Source organism: Nerophis ophidion, linkage group LG23, assembly GCF_033978795.1.
Source record: "Nerophis ophidion isolate RoL-2023_Sa linkage group LG23, RoL_Noph_v1.0, whole genome shotgun sequence".
Taxonomy (NCBI): domain Eukaryota; kingdom Metazoa; phylum Chordata; class Actinopteri; order Syngnathiformes; family Syngnathidae; genus Nerophis; species Nerophis ophidion.
Window position 1 is genome coordinate 37,122,684 of NC_084633.1, and position 24,745 is coordinate 37,147,428.

Below are 24,745 nucleotides of genomic sequence, written 5' to 3' on the forward strand. Positions count from 1 at the left end.
TCCCCAGCCACTTTGTCTAGCTCTTCCCGGGGGATCCCGAGGCGTTCCCAGGCCAGCCGGGAGACATAGTCTTCCCAACGTGTCCTGGGTCTTCCCCGTGGCCTCCTACCGGTTGGACGTGCCCTAAACACCTCCCTAGGGAAGCGTTCGGGTGACATCCTGACCAGGTGCCCGAACCACCTCATCTGGCTCCTCTCCATGTGAAGGAGCAGCGGCTTTACTTTGAGTTCCTCCCGGATGACAGAGCTTCTCACCCTATCTCTAAGGGAGAGACCCGCCACCCGGCGGAGGAAACTCATTTGGGCCGCTTGTACCCGTGATCTTATCCTTTCGGTCATGACCCAAAGCTCATGACCATAGGTGAGGATGGGAACATAGATCGACCGGTAAATTGAGAGCTTTGCCTTCCGGCTCAGCTACTTCTTCACCACAACGGATCGGTACAACGTCCGCATTACTGAAGACGCCGCACCGATCCGTCTGTCGATCTCACGATCCACTCTTCCCTCACTCGTGAACAAGACTCCTAGGTACTTGAACTCCTCCACTTGGGGCAGGGTCTCCTCCCCAACCCGGAGTGGCACTCCACCCTTTTCCGGGAGAGAACCATGGACTCGGACTTGGAGGTGCTGATTCTCATTCCGGTTGCTTCACACTCGGCTGCGAACCGATCCAGTGAGAGCTGAAGATCCCGGCCAGATGAAGCCAACAGGACCACATAATTTGCAAAAAGCAGAGACCTAATCCCGCGGTCACCAAACCGGAACCCCTCAACGCCTTGACTGCGCCTAGAAATTCTGTCCATAAAAGTTATGAACAGAATCTGTGACAAAGGGCAGCCTTGGCGGAGTCCAACCCTCACTGGAAACGTGTTCGACTTACTGCCGGCAATGCGGACCAAGCTCTGGCACTGATCGTACAGGGATCGGACCGCCACAATAAGACAGTCCGATACCCCATACTCTCTGAGCACTCCCCACAGGACTTCCCGAGGGACACGGTCCAATGCCTTCTCCAAGTCCACAAAGCACATGTGGACTGGTTGGGCAAACTCCCATGCACCCTCAAGAACCCTGCCGAGAGTATAGAGCTGGTCCACAGTTCCACGACCAGGACGAAAACCACACTGTTCCTCCTGAATCCGAGGTTCGACTATCCGGCGTAGCCTCCTCTCCAGTACACCTGAATAAATAATTTAACACTTTAAAATTAGCACGCTAACTGCTAACAAGTGTCACATTCCAAGTTACATGACTCGGCGGTAAACTGTTGCAAAATTAACTCAAAAAGGTAGCATGTTAATGTTAGCATGCTAAAATGTTATGGTAACAGTTGGCATGTGTCCCATTCCAAGTTGTATGAGTCTGTGGTAAACCGGTACAAAATTAGCTCAAAAAGCTACCATGTTAACATTAGCATGCTAACAGTTGGCATGTGTCTCATTCCCAGTTGTATGACTTTATAGATAATCATTGATTGATTGATTGATTAAGGTGTATGGCTGCGGAATTAGATTAAAAAGTGTAAAATTTGCAACAAAAAAAGTTAGCACTTTAATGGTAGCGTGCTGGCATGCTAACATTAGCACGATAACCGTTAGTTAACAAGTGTCACATAACGAGTTATATGACTCGGTGGTAAACCGTAGCAAAATTAGCTCAAAAAGCAAGCATGTTAATGTTAGCATGCACAAATGTTATGCTAACAGTTGGCATGTGTCTTATTCCAAGTTGAATGACTTTAAAGTGTATGGCTGCGGAATTAGATTAAAAAGTGTAAAATTTGCAACAAAAAAAGTTAGCACTTTAATGGTAGCGTGCTGGCATGCTAACATTAGCACGATAACCGTTAGTTAACAAGTGTCACATACCGAGTTATATGACTCGGTGGTAAACCGTAGCAAAATTAGCTCAAAAAGCAAGCATGTTAATGTTAGCATGCACAAATGTTATGCTAACAGTTGGCATGTGTCTTATTCCAAGTTGAATGATTTTAAAGTGTATGGCTGCGGAATTAGATTAAAAAGTGTAAAATTTGCAACAAAAAAAGTTAGCACTTTAATGGTAGCGTGCTGGCATGCTAACATTAGCACGATAACCGTTAGTTAACAAGTGTCACATACCGAGTTATATGACTCGGTGGTAAACCGTAGCAAAATTAGCTCAAAAAGCTAGCATGTTAATGTTAGCATGCACAAATGTTATGCTAACAGTTGGCATGTGTCTTATTCCAAGTTGTATGACTTTAAGGTGTATGGCTGCGGAATTAGATTAAAAAGTGTAAAATTTGCAACAAAAAAAGTTAGCACTTTAATGGTAGCGTGCTGGCATGCTAACATTAGCACGATAACCGTTAGTTAACAAGTGTCACATACCGAGTTATATGACTCGGTGGTAAACCGTAGCAAAATTAGCTCAAAAAGCAAGCATGTTAATGTTAGCATGCACAAATGTTATGCTAACAGTTGGCATGTGTCTTATTCCAAGTTGAATGACTTTAAAGTGTTTGGTTGCGGAATTAGATTAAAAAGTGTAAAATTTGCAACAAAAAAAGTTAGCACTTTAATGGTAGCGTGCTGGCATGCTAACATTAGCACGATAACCGTTAGTTAACAAGTGTCACATACCGAGTTATATGACTCGGTGGTAAACTGTAGCAAAATTAGCTCAAAAAGCAAGCATGTTAATGTTAGCATGCAAAAATGTTATGCTAACAGTTGGCATGTGTCTTATTCCAAGTTGTATGACTTTAAGGTGTATGGCTGCGGAATTAGATTAAAAAGTGTAAAATTTGCAACAAAAAAAGTTAGCACTTTAATGGTAGCGTGCTGGCATGCTAACATTAGCACGATAACCGTTAGTTAACAAGTGTCACATACCGAGTTATATGACTCGGTGGTAAACCGTAGCAAAATTAGCTCAAAAAGCAAGCATGTTAATGTTAGCATGCACAAATGTTATGCTAACAGTTGGCATGTGTCTTATTCCAAGTTGAATGACTTTAAAGTGTTTGGTTGCGGAATTAGATTAAAAAGTGTAAAATTTGCAACAAAAAAAGTTAGCACTTTAATGGTAGCGTGCTGGCATGCTAACATTAGCACGATAACCGTTAGTTAACAAGTGTCACATACCGAGTTATATGACTCGGTGGTAAACTGTAGCAAAATTAGCTCAAAAAGCAAGCATGTTAATGTTAGCATGCAAAAATGTTATGCTAACAGTTGGCATGTGTCTTATTCCAAGTTGTATGACTTTAAGGTGTATGGCTGCGGAATTAGATTAAAAAGTGTAAAATTTGCAACAAAAAAAGTTAGCACTTTAATGGTAGCGTGCTGGCATGCTAACATTAGCACGATAACCGTTAGTTAACAAGTGTCACATACCGAGTTATATGACTCGGTGGTAAACCGTAGCAAAATTAGCTCAAAAAGCAAGCATGTTAATGTTAGCATGCACAAATGTTATGCTAACAGTTGGCATGTGTCTTATTCCAAGTTGAATGATTTTAAAGTGTATGGCTGCGGAATTAGATTAAAAAGTGTAAAATTTGCAACAAAAAAAGTTAGCACTTTAATGGTAGCGTGCTGGCATGCTAACATTAGCACGATAACCGTTAGTTAACAAGTGTCACATAACGAGTTATATGACTCGGTGGTAAACCGTAGCAAAATTAGCTCAAAAAGCAAGCATGTTAATGTTAGCATACACAAATGTTATGCTAACAGTTGGCATGTGTCTTATTCCAAGTTGAATGATTTTAAAGTGTATGGCTGCGGAATTAGATTAAAAAGTGTAAAATTTGCAACAAAAAAGTTAGCACTTTAATGGTAGCGTGCTGGCATGCTAACATTAGCACGATAACCGTTAGTTAACAAGTGTCACATAACGAGTTATATGACTCGGTGGTAAACCGTAGCAAAATTAGCTCAAAAAGCAAGCATGTTAATGTTAGCATACACAAATGTTATGCTAACAGTTGGCATGTGTCTTATTCCAAGTTGAATGATTTTAAAGTGTATGGCTGCGGAATTAGATTAAAAAGTGTAAAATTTGCAACAAAAAAGTTAGCACTTTAATGGTAGCGTGCTGGCATGCTAACATTAGCACGATAACCGTTAGTTAACAAGTGTCACATACCGAGTTATATGACTCGGTGGTAAACCGTAGCAAAATTAGCTCAAAAAGCAAGCATGTTAATGTTAGCATACACAAATGTTATGCTAACAGTTGGCATGTGTCTTATTCCAAGTTGAATGATTTTAAAGTGTATGGCTGCGGAATTAGATTAAAAAGTGTAAAATTTGCAACAAAAAAGTTAGCACTTTAATGGTAGCGTGCTGGCATGCTAACATTAGCACGATAACCGTTAGTTAACAAGTGTCACATAACGAGTTATATGACTCGGTGGTAAACCGTAGCAAAATTAGCTCAAAAAGCAAGCATGTTAATGTTAGCATACACAAATGTTATGCTAACAGTTGGCATGTGTCTTATTCCAAGTTGAATGATTTTAAAGTGTATGGCTGCGGAATTAGATTAAAAAGTGTAAAATTTGCAACAAAAAAGTTAGCACTTTAATGCTAGAGTGCTGGCATGCTAACATTAGCACGATAACCGTTAGTTAACAAGTGTCACATACCAAGTTATATGACTCGGTGGTAAACCGTAGCAAAATTAGCTCAAAAAGCTAGCATGTTAATGTTAGCATGCACAAATGTTATGCTAACAGTTGGCATGTGTCTTATTCCAAGTTGTATGACTTTAAGGTGTATGGCTGCGGAATTAGATTAAAAAGTGTAAAATTTGCAACAAAAAGAATAGATAAATAAGTTAGCACTTTAAAATTAGCATGCTAACGGCTAACAAGTGTCACATTCCAAGTTGTACGGCTCGGTGGGAAAGGCTTGCAAAAATTGCACCTTGTTTGTTTCCTGTTTGCGGGCCTGCTCTATTTAGGAGGCTTTTCGAAAGTGAAAGTGAAAGTGGAGAGATGATGCAATAACGCTGACTCACCATCCTGGCAAATCTCTGGGCCTCGCTGACTCTCTCCACCAACATCATCACCTCCTCCTCGTGGGTGGGGAAGGCAGGAAGTTTCTTCCCGATCAGTGTTTCAATCCTCTGGAACAGCTCCACATCGTACCTGACAACAAACAAAAAACATATCTAGATCTCCATATACACATAAATATATATACATATATATTTTCTTTATATTTTGGTTGCATGATCAAAGGTAACCCGGCAAAGCAGGAAGTGATGTCTGAACAGTGGGCGGGGCATGCTACCAGCCAATCAGGTAAGAGTATCAAATAACAATTTAGGTTGCCATGTCTTGTTGCTTCTTTGCATTGAAGGAGAGAAAGAGAGTCAAAATGAAAAAAATGTGGTGATAGTTTTGGGGATTTTAGTCCTTGCCCGCGCTCAACCCTCGTCTGTTCCCTATTTGGATGTATGGAAACAGGTAGGAACTGAAGTGCAGAACTGTATCAATAAAGTTAATAACAAAACACAACAGATGTGCTTCTTTCAGATAAAAGTAATGTGGTCCGACTGGACTCTCACTATTATGTTAGATCCACTATGGACTGGACTCTCACTATTATGTTAGATCCACTATGGACTGGACTCTCACTATTATGTTAGATCCACTATGGACTGGACTCTCACTATTATGTTAGATCCACTATGGACTGGACTCTCACTATTATGTTAGATCCACTATGGACTGGACTCTCACTATTATGTTAGATCCACTATGGACTGGACTCTCACTATTATGTTAGATCCACTATGGACTGGACTCTCACTATTATGTTAGGTCCACTATGGACTGGACTCTCACACTATTATGTTAGATCCACTATGGACTGGACTCTCACACTATTATGTTAGATCCACTATGGACTGGACTCTCACACTATTATGTTAGATCCACTATGGACTGGACTCTCACACTATTATGTTAGATCCACTATGGACTGGATTTTCACTATTATGTTAGATCCACCATGGACTGGACTCTCACACTATTATGTTAGATCCACTATGGACTGGACTCTCACACTATTATGTTAGATCCACTATGGACTGGACTCTCACACTATTATGTTAGATCCACTATGGACTGGACTCTCACACTATTATGTTAGATCCACTATGGACTGGACTCTCACACTATTATGTTAGATCCACTATGGACTGGACTCACACTATTATGTTAGAACCACTATGGACTGGACTCTCACACTATTATGTTAGATCCACTATGGACTGGACTCTCACACTATTATGTTAGATCCACTATGGACTGGACTCTCACACTATTATGTTAGATCCACTATGGACTGGACTCTCACACTATTATGTTAGATCCACTATGGACTGGACTCTCACTATTATGTTAGATCCACTATGGACTGGACTCTCACTATTATGTTAGATCCACTATGGACTGGACTCTCACACTATTATGTCAATCTCTAAAGGATATCACCACATGGGCTCAGGAACACTTCTGGAAACCACTGTCACTAAATACAGTTGGTCGCTACATCTGTAAGTGCATGTTAAAGCTCTAGCATTCAAAGCGAAAGCCATTTAACAACAACATCCAAAAACGCTGCCGGCTTCTCTGGGCCCGAGATCATCTAAGATGGACTGATGCAAAGTGGAAAAGTGTTCTGTGGTCTGACGAGTCTACATTTCAAATTTGTTTTAGAAATATTCAACATCGTGTCACCCGGACCAAAGGGGAAGCGAACCATCCAGACTGTTATCGACGTAAAGTTCAAAAGCCAGCATGTGTGATGGTATGGGGGTGCATTAGTGCCCAAGGCATGGGTAACTTACACATCTGTGAAGGCACCATTAATGCTGAAAGGCACATACAGCTTTTGGAACAACATATGCTGCCATCTAAGCGCCGTCTTTTTCATTGACGCCCCTGCTTATTTCAGCAAGACAATGCCAGGCCAAATTCAGCAGGTGTTACAACAGCGTGGCTTCTTAAAAAAAGAGTGCTGGTACTTTCCTAGCCCGCCTGCAGTCCAGACCTGTCTCCCATGGAAAATGTGTGGCGCATTATGAAGCGTAAAATACGACAGCGGAGACCCCGGACTGTTGAACGACTGAAGCTCTACATAAAACAAGAATGGGAAATAATTCCACTTTCAAAGCTTCAACAATTAGTTTGCTCAGTTCCTAAACGTTTGAGTGTTGTTAAAAGAAAAGGTGATGCAACACAGTGGTGAACATGCCCTTTCCCAACTACTTTGGCACGTGTTGCAGCCATGAAATTATAAATTAATTATTATTCGTAAAAAAAATAGAGTTTATGAGTTTGAACATCAAATATCTTGTCATTGTAGCATATTCAATTGAATATGGGTTGAAAATTATTTGCAAATCATTGTATTCTGTTTATATTTACATCTAACACAATTTCCCAACTTACATGGAAACGGGGTTTGTACATATGTGTATATATATATATATATATATATATATATATATATATATATATATATATATATATATATATATATATATATATATATATATATATATATATATATATATATATATATATATATATATATATATATATACACATACACAAACATATAAATACGAACACCTGTGCACGCACGCACACACTTTCTACCACTTGTTCCTTTTGGGGTTGCTGGAGCCTATCTCAGCTGCATTCGGGAGGAAGGCGGTGTACAGCCTGGACAAGTCGCCACCTTATCCCAGGCCCACATATACATGCATATATATATTATATATATATATATATATATATTAGGGGTGGGCAAATTAGTGCGTTAATTATGAGTTAACTCATCAATCTATTAACGCCGTCAATTATTTTATCGCAAATTTGCGTATGTTGTTTACATGCTTTTATTTTGTTAACGCCTTTTCTTAACAAGATGGCGTCGCCCGGCGTGGAGGGGCTCTTGGTAAAGATGGAACATTTGGCAAAAATACTGGACAATTCTGCAAATTTCCTGGCTGGCTTACAGCGTGGTCACTCCAGGATCACTTACGACCGCCAGACAATTCTGGATGTGGATAGATCGGGCCGTTTTGGACTGAATGACGCGTGCTTGCTAGACCGGCTAGCTAGCATGGGAATACTTTGCCGGCTACATCCAGCGGCCTGTGAAGCAGCGGAGTATTTGTGTTGTCTGTCTATTTATGAATAATGCAGACCAGGAGTGTTGGCTGAGTTCTTAACGTTTGCTTTCAGAGCGTGCATATCACAACATACAAGATGCCGTCATGGCGACACAACCTATACCGGGCTACCGCGCATGCTCGTCACTCCTGTTGCATGCTGGGTAGGGTAGTTCTTTTTTTCCCTGGCTCATAACATGACAATATAGTACCATGTATATGATGCATTCAGTTTATCAAAGCACCAAGCAAACAATCGGAAAATTCCCATCATATCAATTCCTAGATATGGTCATAATTATTTTAAGTGCACTACGCAGAATAAACACAACATAATTGATATTGCTACTACGGATAATTTGATCAAAAATTCCCTAAAACAGCCGACTACCTATAATATAGGTTTTTTAAACATAAGATCCCTGATAAAAAAATGTTTCTGCTGTTACCTCAGAAATTGCCTGTTCGGATGTTATGATTGTGGCTCAGAGATTTGTATGTAGATTATAGTTATTTTCCATAACAAACAGGATAACTTAAATACCCTGGAAGTGGCAATAGGCTTAAATGTATGTATTTACATTTTTTTAGTTGATTTTCATAAAATATGCTATTTAACTGCTACTGTTTAACAAGGACAGATTTAAATTGTGTTTGCACAACAAATGTTTTGGCGCTTTTGTTCATGTGGGGGAATCTTTTTCAACCCATATTCAGTTGAATATGCTACAAAGACAACATATTTGATGTTCAAACTCAAACATTTTTTTTGTGCAAATAATCATTAACTTTAGAATTTGATGCCGGCAGCACGTGACAAAGAAGTTGGGAAAGGTGGCAATAAATACTGATAAAGTTGAGGAATGCTCATCAAACACTTATTTGGAACATCACACAGGTGTGCAGGCTAATTGGGAACAGGTGGGTGCCATGATTGGGTAATAAAACAGCTTCCCAAAAAATGCTCAGTCTTTCACAAGAAAGGATGGGGCGAGGTACACCCCTTTGTCCACAACTGCATGAGCAAATAGTCAAACAGTTTAAGAACAACGTTTCTCAAAGTGCAATTGCAAGAAATGTAGGGATTTCAACTTCTACGCTCCATAATATCATCAAAAGGTTCAGAGAATCTGGAGAAATCACTCCACGTAAGCGGCATGGCCGGAAACCAACATTGAATGATCGTGACCTTCCATCCCTCAGACGGCACTGCATCAAAAACCGACGTCAATCTCTAAAGGATATCACCACATGGGCTCGGGAACACTTCAGGAAACCACTGTCACTAAATACAGTTGGTCACTACATCTGTAAGTGCAAGTTAAAGCTCTAGCATTCAAAGCGAAAGCCATTTATCAACAACATCCAAAAACGCCCCCGGCTTCTCTGGGCCCGAGATCATCTAAGATGGACTGATGCAAAGTGGAAAAGTGTTCTGTGGTCTGACGAGTCTACATTTCAAATTTGTTTTAGAAATATACAATATCGTCTCACCCGGACCTAAAGGTAAGCGAACCATCCAGACTGTTATCGACGCCAAGTTCAAAAGCCAGCATGTGTGATGGTATGGGGGTGCATTAGTGCCCAAGGCATGGGTAACTTACACATCTGTGAAGGCACCATTAATGCTGGAAGGTACATACAGCTTTTGGAACAACATATGCTGCCATCCAAGCGCCGTCTTTTTCATTGACGCCCCTGCTTATTTCAGCAAGACAATGCCAAGCCACATTCAGCACGTGTTACAACAGCGTGGCTTCTTAAAAAAAGAGTGCTGGTACTTTCCTAGCCCGCCTGCAGTCCAGACCTGTCTCCCATGGAAAATGTGTGGCGCATTATGAAGCGTAAAATACGACAGCGGAGACCCCGGACTGTTGAACGACTGAAGCTCTACATAAAACAAGAATGGGAAATAATTCCACTTTCAAAGCTTCAACAATTAGTTTGCTCAGTTCCTAAACGTTTATTGAGTGTTGTTAAAAGAAAAGGTGATGCAACACAGTGGTGAACATGCCCTTTCCCAACTACTTTGGCACGTGTTGGAGTTAATTATTATTCGCCAAAAAAAATACAGTTTATGAGTTTGAACATCAAATATCTTGTCATTGTTGTGCATTCAATTGAATATGGGTTGAAAATGATTTGCAAATCATTGTGTTCCGTTTATATTTACATCCAACACAATATCCCAACTTACATGGAAACGGAGTTTGTACATATGTATATCTATATATATATATATATATATATATATATATATATATATACACAAACATATACATACATATAAATACGAACGCCTGTGCACGCACGCACACACTTTCTACCACTTGTTCCTTTTGGGGTTGCTGGAGCCTATCTCAGCTGCATTTTGGAGGAAGGCGGTGTACAGCCTGGACAAGTCACCACCTTATCCCAGGGCCACATATATATACATATATATATTATATATATATATATATATATATATATTTCCCCCCGTATCGGCCAACTCTACAGGTATGTATGAGATCGTTCACGTGATGGAGGAGATATGAGTAAAGGAAAAAGTTCTCACTGGGTGACAAAGGTGATGGACTTCCCAGATCTTCCTGCCCTGGCTGTCCTCCCAACCCTGTGGATGTAGTCCTGTGAGGAACACACAGACGCAGGAAGTGGAGGAGATGAGGCGGCATCATGACATGAAGCAGCAACACTAACTACCTTGGAGTGTGTGGGGATGTCGTAGTTGATGACACAGTCCACGTGTGGAATGTCCAGTCCTCTGGAAGCCACGTCTGTTGCCAGCAGCACCGAGCGCGACTTGGACTTGAACTTGTTGAGAGCTCCCAGACGCTTGGTCTGAGAGATGGGAGACAAAGTCACATTTGATCAAAGTGTCATTCATAACGTTTACATAATTCTCCGTTTATCACCCTTTGTCGAGTCACAATTGTTTACATATTGCTTTGTCTGGACTGTCATTATCCATTCATGGCAGTTATACTTCTGTACAATTCAATTCATTTTTTACAGCAACACTACTATTCTATATATACATACATATATATACACACACACTCACAAGTATATAAATACACACGCACAGACGTCTGTGTATATATACACACACACAGTAGATATAGACATATATATATATATATATCTCGTAATTTCCGGACTATAAGCCGCACCAGCTAAATTTAGGGGAAAATACAGATTGCGCCATATATATGTAAGCCACAGGCGTTTTGATGTGTAATTACTGTAGTATATAGGGGTTCCTGCTACCACGGAGGGGATTGTCGGGACAGAGATGACTGTTTGGGAACGCAAAGCGTCCCATTAATTGTGAATTATAAGTGTTATTTATATTTATATAGCGCTTTTTCTCTGGTGACTCAAAGCGCTTTACATAGTGAAACCCAATATCTAATTTTTACATTTAAACCAGTGTGGGTGGCACTGGGAGCAGGTGGGTAAAGTGTCTTGACCAAGGACACAACGGCAGTGACTAAGATGGCGGAGGCAGGAATCGAACCTGCAACTCACAAGTTGCTGGCACGGCCGCTCTACCAACCGAGCAATACCGATGTACTTTTACATTTCCGATTTATATAACAACACCCAAAACCAGTGAAGTTGGCACGCTGTGTAAATGGCAAACAAAAACAAAACACAATGATCTGCAAATCCTTTTCAACTTATATTCAATTGAATAGACTGCAAAGACAAAATACTTAACCCTCCAACTGGTAAACGTTGTTATCTTTTGCAAATATTAGCTCATTTGGAATTTAATGCCTGCAACATGTTTCAAAAAAGCTGACAAAAGTGGCAAAAAAGACTGAGGAATGTTCATCAAACACTTATTTGGAACATCCCGCAGGTGAACAGGTGGGTACCATGATTGTGTATAAAATCATGAAATGCTCAGCCATTCACAAACAAAGATGGGGCGTGGGTCACCACTTTGTGAACAAATGTGTGAGCAAATTGTCAAACAGTTTTGAGAACAACATTTCTCAACCAGCTATTGCAAGGAATTTATGGATTTCACCATCTACGGTCCGTAATATCATCAAAAGGTTCAGAGAATGTGGAGAAATCACTGTACATAACATTGAACGCCCGTGACCTTGGATCCCTCAGGCGATAAATCTTTCAATCGTTCAATCAAACTTTCACATCTTTGACATGGCGAACAGCATTCAATCAATCAATCAATCAATGTTTATTTATATAGCCCCAAATCACAAATGTCTCAAAGGACTGCACAAATCATTACGACTACAACATCCTCGGAAGAATCCACAAAAGGGCAAGGAAAACTCACACCCAGGGGGCAGGGAGAATTCACATCCAGTGGGACGCCAGTGACAATGCTGACTATGAGAAACCTTGGAGAGGACCTCAGGTGTGGGCAACCCCCCCCCCTCTAGGGGACCGAAAGCAATGGATGTCGAGCGGGTCTAACATGATACTGTGAAAGTTCAATCCATAGTGGCTCCAAGACAGCAGCGAGAGTCCCGTCCACAGGAAACCATCTCAAGCGGATCATTTGAAACATTTGAAAGGCAATTCTAAATAAATATTCGTGCGGAGTACAAATAGTACAACGGTGCAAAGTAATACAAAGTGCTCGCCTGTAACACGGCAGTAAAAGTGCAGTCTTCATGCTGCCGTTTCCAACGTCTCACCATTGATTCATTGATGTCAAAGGTACATGCAGCAGCTCTATTTCCTTCTTTGACAGCCGGATCGATTGCCTTTAACTTAAAAGCAGCATCATATGCACTTCTCCGTTTGTTTTCCATATTGAGGGTGTTTGCATGAACACTTTCTTCGCGCAAACTGTCGCTGACGCTCTCCTGCTCTTTGTTTTGCTCTTGTTACCCGGCGCCAGATGTCTGCCTCGGTCTCGCGCATCCTCGGTAGTGCGCGCCCTGGGTTACCGTAAGCCGCACCGCTGTATAAGCCGCAGGGACCAGAACGAGGGAAAAAAGTAGCGGCTTACAGTCCGGTAATTACGGTATATACATACATACATATATATATACATATATATATATATATATATATATATATATATATATATATATATATATACATATACACATATATATATATATATATATATATATATATATATATATATATATATATATATATACATATATATACATATATATATATATATATATACATATATATACATATATATACATATATATACATATATACATATATATATATATATACATATATATATATATATATATATATATATATATATATATATATATATATATATATATATGTATATATATATATATATATATATATATATATATATATATGTATGTATATATATATACACACACACACACACACACACACACACATATATATATATATATATATATATATGCATAAATATATACACACACACTGTATATACATACATATATACATACATGTATACATATACATATATATATATACATATATATATACATATACATATATATACATACATATATATACACATATACATATATATACATACATATATATACACATATACATATATATATATATATATATATATATATATATATATATATATATATATATATATATATACACACACATATATATTAAGGGTGTAACGGTACGTGTATTTGTATCGGACCGTTTCGGTACGGGGGTTTAGGTTCGGTTAAGGGGTGTACCGAACGAGTTTCCACACGGACATATTAAGTAGCGTACCGCACGTTGTGTAAACAATGCACACTGAGGCACAACACACGGCATGCTAGCAACAACTGGACTACGATAGATTGACCATACCTCCTCTTTTAACCGGCATGTCCTCTTTTGCGGGGCTGTCCGGGTGGAGTTTCTTAAATGCCTCAAATGTCCGGCATTTTGAGTTAGGGTTGAGTGTATTTTCAATGTACGTTCAGGGTTAAAAAGGGGGTTGAAAACAAAGCAAATTGTGAAGGTGAGCGCATGCAGCAGCATTGGTGAGGGAGAGGCAGAGACAGACAGAGCGGGAGAGTTATGATAAACGCGCATGCATCGCCACGCTTTGCTTTTTATCCATAGATTTATCAGATTTTATCTTTTATCATCTATAGCAGGGGTGTCAAAAGTGTGCCCCGGAGGCCATTTGCGGCCCACAGCACATTCTAAAAATATTATTAAAATAAACAAAAACATAACAAAAGTGAAACAAAAAAGCTTAAAGGTTAAATGTCATTTAGAAAAAGTTGCAATGTTGACTAGTAAAACAAACCTGTTTTTTTTCTTCTTTCAAACTGTCATTGCTCAAAACATAATATTGAATCAAAATTATTATGAATTGTTGACCTATCTAAGGTTCCCATTACTTCACATCAAATATTCCACTAAGAAAAATATTTTTGGTGGAAGATTTTGCAAATTTGGTAAATAAATAGACAAAAAAATTATAATTTGTTGTTTTCTTACTGTACCGAAAATGAACCGAACCGTGACCTCTGAACCGAGGTACGTACCGCTACACCCCCAGTATGTATGTATATATATTTATATATACTGTAGAGTTATTTAACATGAAAGTTGTTATTACTGGACAACGTTCTGTGTTGACTCCCTTATTTTGGTTATTCAATATTTTCCCCATTATTTATTTACTATCTACTGTATTATTCGGAGTATAAGTCGCACCTGCTGAAAATGCATAATAAAGAAGGAAAAAAACATATATAAATCGCACTGGAGTATAAGTCGCATTTTTTGTGGAAATGTATTTGATAAAACCAAACACCAAGAATAGACATTTGAAAGGCAATTCTAAATAAATAAAGAACAGTGAACAACAGGCTGAATAAGTGTAGGTTATAGGAGACATAAATAACCAACTGCTATGTTAACCTAACATATTATGGTAAGAGTCATTCAAATAACTATAACATATAGAACATGCTATAACTTTACCAAACAATCTGTCACTCCTAATCCATAAATCCCAGGAAATCTTATACGTCCAGTCCAGTGGTTCTTAACCTTGTTGGAGGTACCGAACCCCGTTAGTTTCATTTGCATTCACCGAACCCTTCTTAGTGAAAAATAAAATGTTTATTTTTTCAAATTCAAGACAAAGTTATTTGTTTTTGGTAACACTTTAGCATGGGCAACATATTCTAAGTAACAAAGACTTAATTTGGAGTTATTTGGTTACGGTTAGAGGGTTAGGGTAAAAATGAGGCCATCCCGAATAAGGCATTAAAGGGGAACATTATCACCAGACCTATGTAAGCGTCAATATGTACCTTGATGGTGCAGAAAAAAGACCATTTATTTTTTTAACCGATTTCCGAACTCTAAATGGGTGAATTTTGGCGAAATAAACGCCTTTCTATTTATCGCTCTTTTTGCGATGACGTCAGAATGGGACGTCGCCGAGGTAATACACCCGCCATTTTCAACACATTGTAAACATTGGGTCTCAGCTCTGTTATTTTCCGTTTTTTCGACTATTTTTTGGAACCTTGGAGACATCATGCCTCGTCGGTGTGTTGTCGGAGGGTGTAACAACACTAACAGGGAGGGATTCAAGTTGCACCACTGGCAAGAAATCTGCCGCCAGACCCCCATTGAATGTGCCAGAGTGTCTCCACATTTTACCGGCAAAGACAGACATGGCACAGAGATGTATGGATAACCTGCAGATGCATTTGCAATGATAAAGTCAACGAAATCACAAAGGTGAGTTTTGTTGATGTTGACTTATGTGCTAATCAGACATATTTGGTCGCGGCGTGACTGCCAGCTAATTGATGCTAACATGCTACGCTAATCGACGCTAACATGCTATTTACCGGCGGTGCTAAAGCAGACATGGCACAGAGATGTATGGATAACCTGCAGATACATTTGCAATGATAAAGTCAACGAAATCACAAAGGTGAGTTTTGTTGATGTTGACTGCCAGCTAATCGATGCTAACATGTTACGCTAATCGATGCTAACATGCTATTTACCGGCGGTGCTAAAGCAGACATGGCACAGAGATGTATGGATAACCTGCAGATGCATTTGCAATGATAAAGTCAACGAAATCACAAAGGTGAGTTTTGTTGATGTTGACTTATGTGCTAATTAGACATATTTGGTCGCGGCGTGACTGCCAGCTAATTGATGCTAACATGCTACGCTAATCGACGTTAACATGCTATTTACCGGCGGTGCTAAAGCAGACATGGCACAGAGATGTATGGATAACCTGCAGATGCATTTGCAATGATAAAGTCAACGAAATCACAAAGGTGAGTTTTGTTGATGTTGACTGCCAGCTAATCGATGCTAACATGTTACGCTAATCGATGCTAACATGCTATTTACCGGCGGTGCTAAAGCAGACATGGCACAGAGATGTATGGATAACCTGCAGATGCATTTGCAATGATAAAGTCAACGAAATCACAAAGGTGAGTTTTGTTGATGTTGACTTATGTGCTAATTAGACATATTTGGTCGCGGCGTGACTGCCAGCTAATTGATGCTAACATGCTACGCTAATCGACGTTAACATGCTATTTACCGGCGGTGCTAAAGCAGACATGGCACAGAGATGTATGGATAACCTGCAGATGCATTTGCAATGATAAAGTCAACGAAATCACAAAGGTGAGTTTTGTTGATGTTGACTGCCAGCTAATCGATGCTAACATGTTACGCTAATCGATGCTAACATGCTATTTACCGGCGGTGCTAAAGCAGACATGGCACACAGATGTATGGATAACCTGCAGATGCATTTGCAACTATATTACGTTTCATTCCACCCACATTTAATGCGAAAAAAACACTTACCAATCGACGGATTTAAGTTGCTCCAGTGTCACGAGATGCGAAAGTCCTGATCGTTTGGTCTGCACATTTTACCGGCGATGCTGACGCAGCTATTAGGCCATGCTATGGCTATGAATAGCGTCAATAGCTATTCGCTCAATAGCTTCAGTTTCTTCTTCAATACTTTCATACTCCAACCATCCGTTTCAATACATGCGTAATCTGTTGAATCGCTTTAGCCGCTGAAATCAGAGTCTGAATCCGAGCTAATGTTGCTATATCTTGCTGTGCTATTCGCAATTGTTTGTTTACATTGGCAGCACTGTATGACGTCACAGGGAAATGGATAGTCGCATCGCAAATTGTGAAAACCAAGGACTTTAAAGCTTTTTTTAGGGATATTCGGAGACCGGTAAAATTTTGAAAAAAACTTCAAAAAATACAACAAGCCACTGGGGACTGATTTTTATTGTTTTTAACCCTTTTGAAATTGTGACAATGTTCCCCTTTAATAAGTACTTAATAATGACTAGTTAAGAGCCAATATGTTACTAATTTGCATGTTAATAAGCAACTAATTAATGGTGAATATGTTCCCATAATAAAGTGTTGCCATGTTTTTTTACTGGTGCACAAAATGAACAGTGTATGAACATCACCTTGTTCAAAGAACAAAACCGACACTAGACTGCATAAACTCACAACAAATTACACACCTGCAAATCAGTGCCACTTCTGCTGTAATACGCCGATAGGGAGAAGTTTTTATTGACACGATGAGTCGGGTGTGTTATGACCTCCGCCGAACCCCTGAGGCCGACTCACCGAACCCAGGTTAAGAACCACTGGGCTAGTCTCTTACGTGAATGAGCTAAAACATTTGTTTTTGATATTTTACGGTAATGTGTTAATAATTTCACACATAAGTCGCACCCCTGGCCAAACTATGAAAAAATCTGCGACTTATAGTCCGAAAAATACGGCATGTACTTTTATTTTCATCCATTTATATCACTGAACAAACAATATGAATAACATGTCAAAGGTTAAATTTTATATACACCTGTATACACACACACAAATGTATGTATGAATTAAAATATAATATATTGATATAATGTACAATTTAATATATATTTAATAAATAGTCCCAATATATATAAATATTTATTAAATAAACGTATCTATTGAAAAAATAAATTTTGGCAATAAGTAAACAGCATGATTAAACATAGTAAGCCTCTTCGGACCCGTTGAATTGTGCACGTGATACCAAGTCATTCATTAGCATGAAGCCAACATCGAGACAAAGAGAAATAAACGTGATTTTGTAGACAAAGTGTTGCACCTGACTCATCTGGCCGTGGAGAGGGATGGCAGTGATGCCAAGATTCCTCAACAAGAGCGCCACCCGCTGGGCATTGTTGCAGGTGCCGCAGAAGATCATGAAGGAGTTACCAGCCAGCTCGTTGAGGATGGAGACCAGGTAGCAGTCCTGCACCACACAACGTGATCACAGCACAGCACACGGGTCTGGAGGCAGAATGTAGTCCACTACCTTGAACTTGGATGGGATGAAGATGTAATACTGCTGCAGTTTTTCTACTGTGGAGTACTTAGTGGAAACGGCACACTTGACTGGGTCTTTGAGCGCCGCCCGCTCTAGTTTCTGGACCTGCACACGAGCCAAGGACGACAAGTTGGTGTGTGTGTGTGGGCACAAACGGACGACAGAACACCTCCATTACCTTTTTGGTCATAGTGGCGGAGAACAAGAAGGTGCGTCTGTCCCTGGGAATCACTTTCAGGATTTTATCCACCTGACCATTTCAAAAAAGGAATACTGCGTCTATAGTTTGTGGAATGAAAACACTTCAAGCCATTTCTCGTCTCACCTCGGTCTCAAAGTCCATGTTAAGGATTCTGTCTGCTTCGTCCATGACAAGAAACTTCAGCGCTCGCAATGAGAAGCCCCGCGTGTTTTCCAGGTGGTCTATTAGTCGACCAGGTGTGGCTGAAAACATATTTGGGTATTAGACATGTAATATGTGGGGGCCTCACACCAGGGATGGCTGAGTGCCAAGCAGTATTCAGAGCAAAGGGTGGCTATTTTGATGAAAGTAGAATTTAAAACATGTTTTCAGTTACTTCACCTTTTTTCGTTAAGTACATAACTCCACATGTGTTCATTCATAGTTTTGATGTGACATTCTACAATGTAAATAGTCATGGAAATAAAGAAAAAACATTAAATGAGGAGGTGTGTCCAAATTTTTGGCTTCTACTGTACGTATATTATATATATATATATATACACATATATATATATATATATATATATATATATATATACACACATATATATATATATATATATATATATATATATATACACACATATATATATATATATATATATATATATATATATATATATATATATACATATACATATATATATACATATATATATATATATACATATATATATATATATATATATATATATACATATACATATACATATATATATACATATACATATATATATATATATATATATATATATATACATATACATATACATATATATATACATATACATATATATATATATACATATATGTATATATATATATATATATATATATATATATATATATATATATATATATATATATATATATATATACACACACTTTGGCCTGTACGGTACATAAATATCAATACACATACATACGTATATGTATATATGTATATTATATATATATATATATGTATATATATATGTATGTATATATATATATATATATATATATATATATATATATATATATATATATATATTAAGAGTGTAACGGTACACAAAAATTTCGGTTCAAATCCAAAAAATAGACATTTTTGGGTTATTTATTTAAACAATGGCTTTATCCTTTTAACATTGGGAACACTAATAATTCTGCCCACGTTAATCCACATTAAACTGCCTCAAGTTGTCGTTTTGATTAAATAAAATGAAAAAACCTTTCTTCTACATATAAAAAGTTTAACATTAAACAGTTTCCATTGAAACTGTTTAATGTCAACCCATCATGCTTAATTTATTACAGCATTTGGGAAGCCTGTAGTTGACTTTTATTATGTAAATGTTGTATTTTTATCAACATGTGATAGCAGGGACCCTGCTATTCAAAACTAGGCTGCTACATTACTAATGATTCATGTAACGATTGCTGAAAAATAGTACAATTGCAATACGAGAGACTATTCATCCCTAAACACAATGGAGTTCAATGAAATAACAGACAGGGCTTTGCTGCCCCTAAAACACGCACACGCACGCACGCACACACAGAAAAAGGAGCTAACGTTACGCTAAAAGCTAATTAGCCTTCATCTCAAGCCTATACTGTGAGCGAGCTGAGCTGCAGTTTAAGTGTCTAGAAGGTCAACGGGCTCATAGTGATGTTTGTAATAGTTGATGACTGGGAAGTGTTTAGTATAATTTGGGTAGAGTCCGCTCCTCCCCTGCTAAACGAATATCTGCTCGACGCTAAAGCATTGACTACATCGTTCCGAAGTCTGAGTACGCCCTGCTGATTGGCTGTTACATCGCTCTGAATACGCACTGCTGATTGGCTTTGTATGTAACCAATCAGATGGTTGTGTGGGCGGGACAATGAGGCAGAGACAGAGGCAGAAAGCAGAGCAGCTTGTGAAGACTTCTGCTTCCGAACCGAAACGGTTCGATACAAATACACGTACCGTTACACCCCTAATATATATATATACACACATACATACATTTACATATTAAGGTTGTCTCTATACCAATATTTTGGTACCGGTACCAAAATGTATTGATACTTTTCTAAATAAAGGGGACCACAAAAAATATTATTGTCTTTATTTGAACAAAAAGTGTTAGTGTACATGAAACATATGTTTATTATTGTCATTTAGTCCTTGAATAAAATAGTGAACATACTAGACAACTAAACAATATATTTTGCAATAGACATGTAGTCAATATCAATATGAAATGCATTTGATAAATAAGTATGTTTTTGGTGGGAAATAAAGTTGGTTGCCTGCCTACTTGGTGTAGTAAGTTAACCAAACAGGAAGTGGTGGTGAAATGGGAGGGATACGCTAAACAGCCAATGGCATAACAGTTTTAATCATCACTTTTAGTTGCACCATCTCGCTGTTGATGTCTCTGTACAGAGCGAAATAAATACAAAATGAGTGTTGCAGAGGGCAAAGAACGAGTGAATAAAAGAGGAAAAGTTAGTTTTTTGGATTTGGTCAAAGGCATCGTAGTCACCCTCATTTTTCTTCTAACTAACGTCTAGTTTTTAGGTCAAATTATGTATCTTATATTGAATGAAAATATATTCAAGTGCAGTTTAAAGTTGAAGTACTGTAAAGTAACTAGGGTTGTATGGTATACCGGTACTAGTATAGTATCACGGTACTAATGAATCAAAAAGGGTACTATACTCTGGTTCCCAATGGGCATAAAGACGCGTAGTCACGTGGTGACATTGCTGGTTTTAAGAGCAGAGGAGCATGTTGGGCAGCGCAAACACACATAGTACTTAAAAGAAGACAGTGTGTAGACAGAAAAGGGAGAATGGACGCATTTTGGTGTAAAAAGTCAAGATAAAGGTGAAGTTATAACACTGAAACACCCTCAGGAAGAGCTGCTTGAAGACATGGCTAGCTGGCTAGCGGCTAACGTCCATCCACAGTGTTTTAGCTACTTCTAAATCACTAATCCTCGCCTCCATGGCGACAAATAAAGTAAGTTTCTTACAAGTAGCATTATCACTGGAGGACGAGGAACAGGTAAACATGCTTTACTACACACCGTAGGAGGATACACGAGCTCACCGGCGTCACAATGTCAACAAACGCCATGGGTGGATCTACACGTGACATCCACTGTAATGATACCAGGTACAAGAGCGTATCTAGTCGATACTTCTATGATAACAATATTTTTTTCCTTTTTGTTGGGTGGTATAGCTCGGTTGGTAGAACGGCCGTGCCAGCAACTTGAGGGTTGCAGGTGCGATCCCTGCTTCCGCCATCCTCGTCACTGCCGTCGTGTCCTTGGGCAAGACACTTTACCCACCTGCTCCCAGTGCCAGCCACACTGGTTTAAAATGTAACTTAGATATTGGGTTTCACTATGTAAAGCGCTTTGAGTCACTAGAGAAAAAGTTCACTTCACTTTTTTTTTTTAATTCATACAATAATTATAAAGTCAGTAAATACATCCCCGGACACATAAGGACTTTGAATATGACCAATGTATGATCCTGTAACTACTTGGTATCGGATCGATACCTAAATGTGTGGTATCATCCAAAACTAATGTCAAGTATAAAAGAAGAGAAGAATAAGTGATTATTACATTTTAACAGAAGTGTAGATAGAACATTTTAAAACAGAAAATAACTACATATTAACAGTCAATAAACAAGTCGATTAATAATACATTTATACAGTTTGTCCTTAATAATGTGTGTACAAAATAATAGGTGTATAAATGTGAAGTGAATTAGATTTATATAGCGCTTTTCTCAAGAGACTCAAAGCGCTTAACATAGTGACACCCAGTATCTAAGTTACATTCAAACCAGTGTGTGTGGCACTGGGAGCAGGTGGGTAAAGTGTCTTGCCCAAGGACACAACGGCAGTAACTAGGATGGCACAAGCGGGAATCGAACCTGCAACCCTCAAGTTGCTGGCACGGCCACTCTACCAACCGAGCTAAATGACACAATATGTTACTGCAGACCAATTGGGAGTCTTTGTTTGTTGACTTACTACTAAAAGACAAGTTGTCTAGTATGTTCAACATTTTATTTTAGGACTAAATGACAATAATAAACATATGTTTCGTGTACACTAACATTTGTTGTTCAAATGAAGACAATAAGACATTTTTTGTGGTTCCCTTTGTTTGGAAAAGTATCAAATGGTATTGAAATACTTTTTGGTACCAAGTGTACCCTCTACAGTGTCAGAGTCTGCAAGCGGTTTGGCGTCAGGAGGAACATAAGGCATGGAGACATTGTAGCATTTGACTTGACATGAATGGGAACTCTGGTTCCTCTGGTCTTACCGATGACAATGTGGGGTTTTTTGGCCAACACCAAAGATTGGGACATCATGTCAATTCCTCCGACTACGACAGCTGCAGAAAACATGAGACCGGTGGTAACCAGGCACAGAATCATACCAGACATTTGCATCCTGGTCTTTCCAGACTACGTACCACACTTAACACCGATGCTGGAACCCAGGGCCTCAAACTGCTCGGAGATCTGGAAGGCCAGCTCTCTGGTGGGGGTGAGGACCAGGGTGTGGAGCCTTTGCGGTGACGCCAGCAGTGACTGGAGGATGGGCAGAGCAAAGGCAGCCGTCTTTCCTGATCCCGTCTCTGCCAGGCCGATAACATCCTTTCCTTCACGGCAGGAAGATAAATATGAATACCAGAATAAGGTTGGACACATGCTACAGTTGTGATCAAAATTATTCAACCCCCACACAATGTTGGTGTTTTAGCAAGTTGGACATTTATTCCGTATTTTGTTTATAGTCATATCAAATAAAGATGCATTAAATAGACAAATGCAACTTGAATTACAACATATTTTGTAACATACTGAACAGTGTCATTTCTCTTAATATCTCATTGACAAAATTATTCAACCCCTTGAAGGTCATAACTCTTAAGAACAGAATTTGAATAAGGTCTTTTCAATCAGGTGTTGAAAACACCTGTAGATGTGATTAGAAGCATAACGAGCAACAATTAAACTGATTGAAAAAGACTGACGCTCAGCTTCTTGTAGATGGTCAATGGTGTATTTGCAACATGGTGAAGTCCAGGGAGTGGTCAAAGAAGTCAAGAGAGGAGGTTATTTCTCTTATAAGAAAGGATATGGATATAAGAAAATAGCAAAGACATTACACATTCCAAGAGACACAGTTGGGAGCATAATTCGCAAGTTTAAAGCTAAAGGCACAGTGGAAACACTACCTGGGCGTGGTAAAAAGAGGATGCTGTCCGGTATTTGAAGCGTACAGTGGTGAAAAACCCCTGGGTAACAGCTGAGGAACTACAACAGGACACTGCAGAGGGGGGAACGCAGGTTTCGTCCCAGACAATAAGGCACGCACTACGAGATGAAGGCCTCCATGCCAGAACTCCCAGGCGCACCACACTTCTGACTACCAGGCACAAGAAAAATAGACTCCAGTATGCCAAAAATCATCTGGACAAACCCCAAAGGTTTTGGGAAACTGTTCTATGGAGTGATGAGACAAAAGTGGAACTCTTTGGGCCTATGAATCAACGTTATGTCAGGAGGAGAAAAAATTAAGGTTACAGTCAGAAGAACAGTCAAAGTAGAAAGGTGTAGGTGGGAAGCTTTTAGCCTTTAGCCACACAAACACACTGTGTTTCCTTGTTTGAAATTCTCAGAGGTGAAGCATTACTATGGATCAGAGCGGTCAAGCGAACACGGATCCCGACTACATGTCAAGCGGCAGTTTTTGGTGAGAAAACTGTGGAAATAAGTCGCCTCTTACCGGAGATCATCGGAGCCAGCGTCCTTCTGCTGCCGTGACTTCTCTCAGAGAGTCTGGCGTCCAAACACCCGTGGCCCCACCCCTATGTTTTTAAGGTACTCTTTAACTCACTAAAACACTAGGGATTTCCCAAA

At 39.1% G+C, this 24,745-nt stretch overlaps 1 protein-coding gene across 1 annotated transcript in view; it reads right to left on the reverse strand.

The window, feature by feature from the left end:
• The window catches only part of ddx47 (DEAD (Asp-Glu-Ala-Asp) box polypeptide 47), a 38,847-nt gene that overhangs the window by 2,448 nt on the left and 11,654 nt on the right, over nt 1–24,745 (reverse strand). The window contains exons 3-11 of the mRNA XM_061884298.1: nt 23,293–23,481; nt 23,140–23,211; nt 18,899–19,017; nt 18,752–18,823; nt 18,562–18,678; nt 18,352–18,498; nt 10,887–11,024; nt 10,741–10,811; nt 5,013–5,142 (exon numbers count right to left, since the gene is read on the reverse strand). Coding sequence (XP_061740282.1) covers nt 5,013–5,142; nt 10,741–10,811; nt 10,887–11,024; nt 18,352–18,498; nt 18,562–18,678; nt 18,752–18,823; nt 18,899–19,017; nt 23,140–23,211; nt 23,293–23,481 — 1,055 coding nt within the window. The remainder of the gene's footprint in view (nt 1–5,012; nt 5,143–10,740; nt 10,812–10,886; nt 11,025–18,351; nt 18,499–18,561; nt 18,679–18,751; nt 18,824–18,898; nt 19,018–23,139; nt 23,212–23,292; nt 23,482–24,745) is intronic.